At 44.8% G+C, this 12,099-nt stretch overlaps 1 protein-coding gene across 7 annotated transcripts in view; it reads right to left on the minus strand.

Annotated features, from left to right (window-relative positions):
• PTK2B (protein tyrosine kinase 2 beta) overlaps positions 1 to 12,099 on the minus strand; it is a 288,178-nt gene that overhangs the window by 117,565 nt on the left and 158,514 nt on the right. For all 7 annotated transcript variants that reach the window (XM_073673841.1, XM_073673842.1, XM_073673840.1 and 4 more), the window contains 2 exons: positions 5,024 to 5,202; positions 1,727 to 1,814 (listed from right to left, as the gene is read on the minus strand). In XM_073673841.1, the coding sequence (XP_073529942.1) occupies positions 1,727 to 1,814; positions 5,024 to 5,202 (267 nt within the window). The remainder of the gene's footprint in view (positions 1 to 1,726; positions 1,815 to 5,023; positions 5,203 to 12,099) is intronic.

Raw genomic sequence — 12,099 nt, forward strand, 5'->3', positions numbered from 1 at the left:
CCACTGTGACTATAATGGGGGCACTGTGACTATAATGGGGGCACTGTGACTATAATGGAGCCACTGTGACTATAATGGGGGCACTGTGACTATAATGGGGGCACTGTGACTATAATGGGGGCACTGTGACTATAATGGAGCCACTGTGACTATAATGGGGCCACTGTGACTATAATGGGGCCACTGTGACTATAATGGGGGCACTGTGACTATAATGGGGGCACTGTGACTATAATGGAGCCACTGTGACTATAATGGGGGCACTGTGACTATAATGGGGGTACTGTGACTATAATGGGGCCACTGTGACTATAATGGGGGCACTGTGACTATAATGGGGGCACTGTGACTATAATGGGGGCACTGTGACTATAATGGGGGCACTGTGACTATAATGGGGACACTGGGACTATAATGGGGGCACTGTGACTATAATGGGGGTACTGGGACTATAATGGGGGCACTGGGACTATAATGGGGCTACTGTGACTATAATGGGGGCACTGTGACTATAATGGGGCACTGTGACTATAATGGGGGCACTGTGACTATAATGGGGGCACTGTGACTATAATGGGGCACTGGGACTATAATGGGGGCACTGTGACTATAATGGGGCTACTGTGACTATAATGGGGGCACTGTGACTATAATGGGGGCACTGTGACTATAATGGGGGCACTGTGACTATAATGGAGCCACTGTGACTATAATGGGGCACTGTGACTATAATGGGGGCACTTGAACTATGATATGGGCACTGTGACTATAATGGGGATACTGTGACTATAATGGGGCCACTGTGACTATAATGGGGGCACTGTGACTATAATGGGGGCACTGACTATAATGGGGGCACTGTGACTATAATGGGGACACTGGGACTATAATGGGGGCACTGTGACTATAATGGGGGTACTGTGACTATAATGGGGGCACTGGGACTATAATGGGGCTACTGGGACTATAATGGGGGCACTGGGACTATAATGGGGCACTGTGACTATAATGGGGACACTGTGACTATAATGGGGGCACTGGGACTATAATGGGGCACTGGGACTATAATGGGGGCACTGTGACTATAATGGGGACACTGTGACTATAATGGGGGCACTGTGACTATAATGGGGCTACTGTGACTATAATGGGGGCACTGTGACTATAATGGGGGCACTGTGACTATAATAGGGGCACTGCGACTATGATAGGGACACTGGGACTATAATGGGGGCATTGTGACTATAATGGGGCTACTGTGACTATAATGGGGGCACTGCGACTATAATAGGGGCACTGCGACTATGATAGGGACACTGGGACTATAATGGGGGCATTGTGACTATAATGGGGCTACTGTGACTATAATGGGGGCACTGTGACTATAATAGGGGCACTGCGACTATGATAGGGACACTGGGACTATAATGGGGGCACTGGGACTATAATGGGGGCACTGGGACTATAATGGGGGCACTGGGACTATAATGGGGGCCCTGTACTGTGAAGCAGATACTATAATAGTGATGGAGGACACACTGTGTTTTCTGGGGGTCTCTGGGGCACTTGGGATGTGATGGCGGGGTATATATGGGGCGTTAGCGATGGAGGAGCAGATGATCCCAGTGATTACACAGATTATACCGTAATCAATAATACCACCACCAGACATCAGTACCATCCCGACAAGCCCCCATCACCGCTGCGAGGACCCCCGGCCACGTACCTGCTGGTAGAAGTAAAGTAACGTGGTTTTATCCTTCTTGAAACTCTCTATATAATTATCCGGCAGGTAGCGGATCCGGAGATCGTACCTAGGAATAATCACAGGTAGATTCAGTGCAGGGATCCGGGGATCGGCCCCATAATGGCGACATCAAAGTACCACAAGGGGCCATGACAAAGAGCGTCGATCGCTGCGGAGGACCCGGCGAGTCCCCCCATCACAGAACCAGCACACCGAGGTCAATGAGAACCTTGTAATGCTTCTTGTCACCATTGGTGGCGCTGTGGAGAAATGAAACACTTGCTACCACATAAAAACTGTGAGCAGGAGGTGCTTATGAATGGCTTTTTATCTGGGTATTCTTTCTCCAGCCTGGAAAAGCCCTTAAAGGACATTTGGGAGACCCCTATAGTTTATATATATATATTGTCAGTGGCTCAGTAAGTTACGGTTTTATTACTGGGGATTTTCTGGTTACTGCACATGAGCTCCAGACAACGTCTGCTTTCATGAAGCTCCAAGCCTCAAAATTCAGAAAACCAATCTATGTTACGTCCTCACCTCCAGATTACACTTCACCTCCATCAACTTCAACAATATATATATACTAGATGGTGGCCCAATTCTAATGCATCGGGTATTCTAGAATGTGTATGCGGCCGACCGGGTGCAATCAGCAGAGCGGTGTTTAAATTTGGCGCCCAAATCGCTGATTGGTCGCGTTCGGCAACCCCGACCAATCAGCAAAGCGGTGTTTAAATTTGGCGGCAACATCGGTGATTGGTCGCGGGCGGCGGCCGCGACCAATCAGCAAACCGTGTTAGTGAGGATTGGAGAGCGTGTTTAAATTTGGCACCAAAATCGCTGATTAGTCGCGACCAATCAGCAGAGCGGTGTTTAAATTTGGCGCCAATACTGCTGATTGGTCGCGGCCGCCGATCGCGACCAATCAGCAGAGCGATGCAGAGCGGTGTTTAAATTTGGCGCTAAAATCGCTGATTGGTCGACAGCAGCGACCAATCAGCAGAGCGGTGTTTAACTTTAGCGCCAAGATCACCGATTGGTCGGGTGCGGAGAGCGCGACCAATCAGCGAATCGTATTGGTGAGGAGCGGGGAGCGGAATCGTATTAGTGAGGACCGGGGAGCGCCGCTGCCTGTGCGGATACTTCCGCTGCGAGAACCCGGGACATGAGTGGGCGCTCGCAGCAGAAGTATCCCGACCCGCAGCGCCGCTCCCCGGTCCTCCCTTCCGCATGGAGGTCAGCGGCGCCGGCGGTCCTTCCGCTGCTACCGGCCGGGAGATGAGCGCCTCGCGCCGGTCATCTCCCGGCTGCATCGCCGCTGAGCTCCGTCCCGCAAATGAGCCGCTAACGGCCGCCATCTTTTTTCAGAAATCCCGCAGCGCTGATTGGCCGCTGGCGGACCAATGAGCGACGCGGGATTTCCTGGACAGACAGACACACAGACAGACAGACGGGATAAGACGATTATATATATAGATATAACTCCATCATTTCTTCTGGTCACTTGTACACATTGTATGAAGGATCTCGGCAGGAGGTTGTTCCAAACATCTTGGAGACCTGACCCCAGATCTTCTGTGTATGAGGCTTGTGCGGATCCTTCTGTCTCTTCATGTGATCCGAGACAGACGGGATGATGTGAGATCAGTATCTGGTGACCGCTCTTCGCCTCCATCACTTCTTCTGGTCACTTGTACACATTGTATGAAGGATCTCGGCAGGAGGTTGTTCCAAACATCTTGGAGACCTGACCCCAGATCTTCTGTATATGAGGCTTGTGCAGATCCTTCTGTCTCTTTATGTGATGTGAGACAGACTGGATTATGTGAGATCAGGGCTCTGTGAGGCTGGATCATGATTTCCAGGTCTCCTTGTTATTAATGACATTGGCTGGATGTTGGGGGTCGTTGTCCGACTGCAGAATAAATTTGGAGCCAATCAGACGCCTCCTGATGGTATTACATGATGGATAAGTGTCTCCTGGATTTCTCAGCATTGAGGACACCATTAATCCTAACCAAATACACAGCTTCTTTAGATGAAATGCAGCCCCAAACTTGCAGGAGCCTCCACCATGCTTCACTGTTCCTGCAGACCCTCATTATTGTGTTGCTCTCCAGACTCCGGGGAACAATCTGCTTCTGTTACAGCCAAATATTTCACATTGTGACTCTTCAGTCCAGAGACCTGCTGACATTTTTCTGCACCACAGTTCCTATGTTTTCGTGCATAGTTGGGTCACTTGTCCTTGTTTCCACATTGGTATTTGGCCACATTTCTTCCATGAAGACCTCGTCTGGCCAAACTTTTCTGAACAGTAGATGGCAGCAGCTGGTCCAATTAATTGCTACAGTACTAGTCCTAAACTGATGGCACTGCTGGACATCTAACGATTCCGAATGGAATTAACATGGCATGTCTCATCTGCTGACCACTGCATCTACGCTTCTCAATGTTGTTCGTTTCTTCATGCTTCTTCTCAACAGCTTGAGCAGAGCATCTTGAAACCCCAGTAGGCTTTCAAATCTTTACCTGGGTGACACCTTGCTGATGCAGTATAACTACCTTGTGTCTTGATGCTGTGCTCAGTCTTGCCATGGTGTATTACTTGTGACATAAATTTTCACAATTTCACCTTTGTAGCAGAATTTGGCTGTAGCAGAATTTGGCTGTTCCGCACCCAGGTAGGCTCCTCCAACACATCTGTTTCTGTTTCAGTTAAAGTGGTTGTATTTTCCACAGGATAGGTGATTAATAAATGACTGGTGAGGATCCAACCGTTGGGACCCGCACCGATCAGAATTTTTATCCATATTACAACATGCAGGTATGACCCCCTACATCTCCATTCATTCCCTATGAGCTGCGGGAGAAAAATTAAGCTCAGCGCTCGTTAGTCCCATGGACAGTAGTGCTTACTTTGCAGCATTTTTCCCACACCTGCCTAAAATTTTGGCACAGCACTATATGAATATAAGTAACAAATAGACACTGAAATTTGACCAAAGAGGAATCTGGTGGTGAAAACTTCCTGGAAGCAGAAATGGTTTGTAGTAATATATACCTGCATGCACATATATATATTACATATATATTATACATGTACGCACCATAAATGGTGCATAAATCTGGATTATGACCCTGCATGAGCGGTGCAAGAGGTGTTGGGGGGTCCATCTGCTAGGATCATACTTCACATTTAGAAATTCTTAAAAGAGACATTATCCACCCCCTTGCATCGATAAATATACTAATCATGGTACTGAGCTTTACCTCCACTCTGCCTCTAGGTGGAGACACTCGTACTTCTCCTGCACCTCGCCCACAGTCATGTCGGGGTGCAGCCAATGGATCTCATCAGATTTCAGGTGCTTCAGTCGTAGCCCGTAACACTCCACGTGCTGGATGTCCGGACCGATCCGACCACTCAGGAGGATGGAGCTGATGATTTCCTGCGTACAGACAGGAATAAGTCATCACACCGACATGTGACCTAAACATACAGTGATGCTGGAAAGTTTGTGAAAACTTCAGTTTCCCATATTTCTGTGTAAATTTTACCCAAAACGTCATCAGATTTTCACAAAAAAAGGTTTACAAATATCAGAATATCATTTTTTTTTTATTCAGGAAAATGCTCCAATATCACATGTCTGTGAGTGGCAAAAGTATGTGACCCCTTTGCTCTCAGTATCTGGTGTGACCTACATTGTTCCAGTCGCCCTTTGACTTGTCCTGGTGATCTTTAGCAAACTGCAGATGTTCCTTTTGGAGAGCAGAGGCTTTCTCCTTGCAGTCCTGCCATTCTCACCATTGTTACTCTGTGTCCTCCTAATAGTGTAAATGAACACTATCTAATGTAAGAGAGGCCTTTGGTTACTTAGCGGTTACCTTGGGCTCCTTTGTGATCTCTCATACTATTGTACAGTGGATATAAAAAGTCTAAACACCCGATAAAATGTCAGGTTTTTGTCATGTAAAAAAAATCATACCAAGAAAAATAATTTCAGAATTTTATTGGAACTGTTCATAATCTCCTCCACCTTGACTAAAGCCCCAGTTCCAGCTGCTGAAAACAGCCCCAAAGCACAATGCTGCCTCCACCATGCCTCACTGTAGGGATGGTGATCTTCTGGTGATGCATAATATTGGCTTTGCAACTTTTGGAATTATGGTCTGAGGAGACCAAGGTGGAAATTTTTGATCATAACTTGTTTCCTGCTTTTGGCTGACATGATGGAGGTTTTGGCAAACCATAGGTGGGCTTGGATGTTTTCTTTGTAAGAAAAGGATTCCATTTTACCACCCGACCCCACAGGCTGGACGTATGAAAAATACTGGAGACTGTTGTCACATGCAGGACGGAACCAAGACTGGCCAGAAATTCCTGCAGCTCCTTTAATGTTGCTGTTGGCCTTTTGGCAACCTCCTGGACCAAATGTCTTCTTTCTTTTTCATCAATTTTTGAAGGACGTCAACTTGTAGGAAATGTCCATGTTGTGTCAAATGTAATCCACTTCTTTGTGACGTTTTCACAGTGTCTATGGTAGATCTAATGTCTGGGAACATTTTTGTTCCCTTCTCCTGACTAATTACGAGATCCCTTTGGTCGCCCGCTCACACGTGATTGTCATCCCATTAAGTGTAAACACCAATCTGATTCCAAACTTCAAATTATCTGCTAATTCTCCGGCAATCCTAAAGGTACACATACTTTTTCCACTCACGGACATGTGATCCTTGACTCCAAATAAAAAAAACAAATGATTTTTTTGGGCTTATTTGTTTGATTTGATTCTTTTATCTACTTTTCTTTTTTAACTTTTTTGACCACCATGCAAACAATATTAAAATGTCAAAGCAGTGGACAACCCCTTTAATTACCCCAACTTCATCCAATTCAACTTACATTCTCTTTCCATGCTAGCCAAATCCTCTAATGGCCTGCAATTCACATCATAGCCACTGGGTGGCCACCCAAATAGGCACAAAATCATCTCCTGACAGAGTATCACAAAATGATGTTGTTGTTTTTTTACTTAGCTGGTCATCTCGAGACGCCAAGAGGCAAGTAAGGAAAGACAAATCTGTGTCCATTTATTTCTCAAAAGAAGAAACTAAAAAAAAAGGACACCCTGTAAAGGATCCCTGCCCTTAGGAGAATCGAGCACCGAAAATAGGACAGGACAATGTCCAAGCAGGAGATTTGGAGTCTGTATCACGAAAATGGAACTTCTACTGATACAAAATTAAAGGACTGGTAAATTCTACTTAAAGAATGAATAGCCATCATTTCAATTTTTGTAACTTTGTGGAAAAAAAATAATAATTAGAAAGTAACAGCGAAGACTCTTCTTAACTCCTTCACCACTATAGACCACCAGAGATATTAAAAATAATCTATTTCCCCCGAGGTTATAATTACTAAACCCTTCAATCCACTAGACCACCAGGATTGTTCATATTCCACCATTTTAGACCATTGTGGGATATTGCCATTAACGCTTTAACTAATCTATACCAAGAGGATTGTTACTATCATTCCTTTGACCATTCTAGACCACCAGGGTTATTACAATTAATATTACCACTTTGGATCACCAGTGATAACAATAATCTTTCATTATAATAGACCACCAGGGTTATTATTAATAATTCTCTGAAAGATTTAGACCACCATGATCATTATTATTGTTAATATTACCACTCTGGACCACCAGGGATAATGCCATTAATCTTCCACTACTCCGGACCACCAGGGATAATGCCATTAATCTTCCACTACTCCAGACCACCAGGGATAATGCCATTAATCTTCCACTACTCCAGACCACCAGGGATAATGCCATTAATCTTCCACTACTCCAGACCACCAGGGATAATGCCATTAATCTTCCACTACTCCAGACCACCAGGGATAATACCATTAATCTTCCACTACTCCAGACCACCAGGGATAATACCATTAATCTTCCACTACTCCAGACCACCAGGGATAATACCATTAATCTTCCACTACTCCAGACCACCAGGGATAATACCATTAATCTTCCACTACTCCAGACCACCAGGGATAATACAATTAATCTTCCACTACTCCAGACCACCAGGGATAATAACATTAATCTTCTACTACTCCAGATCACCAGGGATAATACCATTAATCTTCTACTACTCCAGACCACCAGGGATAATAACATTAATCTTCCACTACTGCAAACCACTAGGCATAATAACATTAATCTTCCACTACTCCAGACCACCAGGGATAATACCATTAATCTTCCACTACTCCAGACCACCAGAGATAATAACATTAATCTTCCACTACTCCAGACCACCAGGGATAATACCATTAATCTTCCACTACTCCAGACCACCAGGGATAATACCATTAATCTTCCACTACTCCAGACCACCAGGGATAATACCATTAATCTTCCACTACTCCAGATCACCAGGGATAATATCATTAATCTTCCACTACTCCAGACCACCAGGGATAATACCATTAATCTTCCACTACTGCAGACCACCAGGGATAATACCATTAATCTTCCACTACTCCAGACCACCAGCGATAATACCATTAATCTTCCACTACTCCAGACGACCAGGGATAATACCATTAATCTTCCACTACTCCAGACCACCAGGGATAATACCATTAATCTTCCACTACTGCAAACCACCAGGGATAATACCATTAATCTTCCACTACTCCAGACCACCAGCGATAATACCATTAATCTTCCACTACTCCACACCACCAGGGATAATACCATTAATCTTCCACTACTCCAGACCACCAGGGATAATACCATTAATCTTCCACTACTCCAGACCACCACGGATAATACCATTAAGCTTCCATGACTCCAGCCCACCAGGGATAATACCATTAATCTTCCACTACTCCAGACCACCAGGGATAATATCATTAATCTTCCACTACTCCAGACCACCAGGGATAATACCATTAATCTTCCACTACTGCAGACCACCAGGGATAATACCATTAATCTTCCACTACTCCAGACCACCAGCGATAATACCATTAATCTTCCACTACTCCAGAGCACCAGGGATAATACCATTAATCTTCCACTACTCCAGACCACCAGCGATAATACCATTAATCTTCCACTACTCCAGACCACCAGGGATAATACCATTAATCTTCCACTACTCCAGACCACCAGGGATACCATTAATCTTCCACTACTCTAGACTACCAGGCATAATAACATTAATCTTCCACTACTCCAGACCACCAGGGATAATACCATTAATCTTCCACTACTCCAGACCACCAGGGATAATACCATTAATCTTCCACTACTCCAGACCACCAGGCATAATAACATTAATCTTCCACTACTCCAGACCACCAGGGATAATACCATTAATCTTCCACTACTCCAGACCACCAGGGATAATACCATTAATCTTCCTTCCACTACTCCAGACCACCAGGGATAATACCATTAATTTTCCACTACTCCAGACCACCAGGGATAATACCATTAATCTTCCACTACTCCAGACCACCAGGGATAATATCATTAATCTTCCACTACTCCAGACCACCAGGGATAATACCATTAATCTTCCACTACTGCAGACCACCAGGGATAATACCATTAATCTTCCACTACTCCAGACCACCAGCGATAATACCATTAATCTTCCACTACTCCAGACCACCAGGGATAATACCATTAATCTTCCACTACTCCAGACCACCAGCGATAATACCATTAATCTTCCACTACTCCACACCACCAGGGATAATACCATTAATCTTCCACTACTCCAGACCACCACGGATAATACCATTTATCTTCCACTACTCCAGACCACCACGGATAATACCATTAATCTTCCATGACTCCAGCCCACCAGGGATAATACCATTAATCTTCCTCTACTCCAGACCACCAGGGATAATACCATTAATCTTCCACTACTCCAGACCACCAGGGATAATACCATTAATCTTCCACTACTCCAGACCACCACGGATAATACCATTAATCTTCCACGACTCCAGCCCACCAGGGATAATACCATTAACCTTCCACTACTCCAGACCACCAGGGATAATACCATTAATCTTCCACTACTCCAGACCACCAGGGATAATACCATTAATCTTCCACTACTCCAGACCACCAGGGATAATATCATTAATCTTCCACTACTCCAGACCACCAGGGATAATACCATTAATCTTCCACTACTCCAGACCACCAGGGATAATACCATTAATCTTCCACTACTCCAGACCACCAGGGATAATACCATTAATCTTCCACTACTCCAGACCACCAGGGATAATATCATTAATCTTCCACTACTCCAGACCACCAGGGATAATACCATTAATCTTCCACTACTGCAGACCACCAGGGATAATACCATTAATCTTCCACTACTCCAGACCACCAGCGATAATACCATTAATCTTCCACTACTCCAGACCACCAGGGATGATACCATTAATCTTCACCTACTCCAGACCACCAGCGATAATACCATTAATCTTCCACTACTCCAGACCACCAGGGATAATACCATTAATCTTCCACTACTCCAGACCACCAGGGATAATACCATTAATCTTCCACTACTCCAGACCACCAGGGATAATACCATTAATCTTCCACTACTCCAGACCACCAGGGATAATACCATTAATCTTCCACTACTCCAGACCACCAGGGATAATACCATTAATCTTCCACTACTCCAGACCACCAGGGATAATACCATTAATCTTCCACTACTCCAGACCACCAGGGATACCACCATTAATCTTCCACTACTCCAGACTACCAGGGATAATACCATTAATCTTCCACTACTCCAGACCACCAGGGATAATACCATTAATCTTCCACTACTCCAGACCACCAGGGACAACACCATTAATCTTCCACTACTCCAGACCACCAGGGATGATACCATTAATCTTCCACTACTCCAGACCACCAGGGATAATAACATTAATCTTCCACTACTCCAGACCACCACGGATAATACCATTAATCTTCCACTACTGCAAACCACCAGGGATGATACCATTAATCTTCCACTACTCCAGACCACCAGGGATAATACCATTAATCTTCCACTACTCCAGACCACCAGGGATAATACCATTAATCTTCCACTACTCCAGACCACCAGGGATGATACCATTAATCTTCCACTACTCCAGACCACCAGGGATGATACCATTAATCTTCCACTACTCCAGACCACCAGGGATGATACCATTAATCTTCCACTACTGCAGACCACCAGGGATAATACCATTAATCTTCCACTACTCCAGACCACCACGGATAATACCATTAATCTTCCACTACTGCAGACCACCACGGATAATAACATTAATCTTCCACTACTCCAGACCACCAGGGATAATACCATTAATCTTCCACTACTCCAGACCACCAGGGATAATACCATTAATCTTCCACTACTCCAGACCACCAGGGATAATACCATTAATCTTCCACTACTCCAGACCACCAGGGATAATATCATTAATCTTCCACTACTCCAGACCACCAGGGATAATACCATTAATCTTCCACTACTGCAGACCACCAGGGATAATACCATTAATCTTCCACTACTGCAGACCACCAGCGATAATACCATTAATCTTCCACTACTCCAGACCACTAGGGATAATACCATTAATCTTCCACTACTCCAGACCACCAGGGATAATACCATTAATCTTCCACTACTCCAGACCACCAGGGATAATACCATTAATCTTCCACTACTCCAGACCACCAGGGATAATATCATTAATCTTCCACTACTCCAGACTACCAGGGATAATACCATTAATCTTCCACTACTGCAGACCACCAGGGATAATACCATTAATCTTCCACTACTCCAGACCACCAGCGATAATACCATTAATCTTCCACTACTCCAGACCACCAGGGATAATACCATTAATCTTCACCTACTCCAGACCACCAGCGATAATACCATTAATCTTCCACTACTCCAGACCACCAGGGATAATACCATTAATCTTCCACTACTCCAGACCACCAGGGATAATACCATTAATCTTCCACTACTCCAGACCACCAGGGATAATACCATTAATCTTCCACTACTCCAGACCACCAGGGTTAATACCATTAATCTTCCACTACTCCAGACCACCAGGGATAATACCATTAATCTTCCACTACTCCAGACCACCAGGGATAATACCATTAATCTTCCACTACTCCAGACTACCAGGGATAATACCATTAATCTTCCACTACTCCAGACCACCAGGGATAATACCATTAATCTTCCACTAC

Source organism: Phyllobates terribilis, unplaced genomic scaffold, assembly GCF_046119375.1.
Source record: "Phyllobates terribilis strain yellow unplaced genomic scaffold, ASM4611937v1 Scaffold_3__8_contigs__length_932513732, whole genome shotgun sequence".
NCBI lineage: Eukaryota > Metazoa > Chordata > Amphibia > Anura > Dendrobatidae > Phyllobates > Phyllobates terribilis.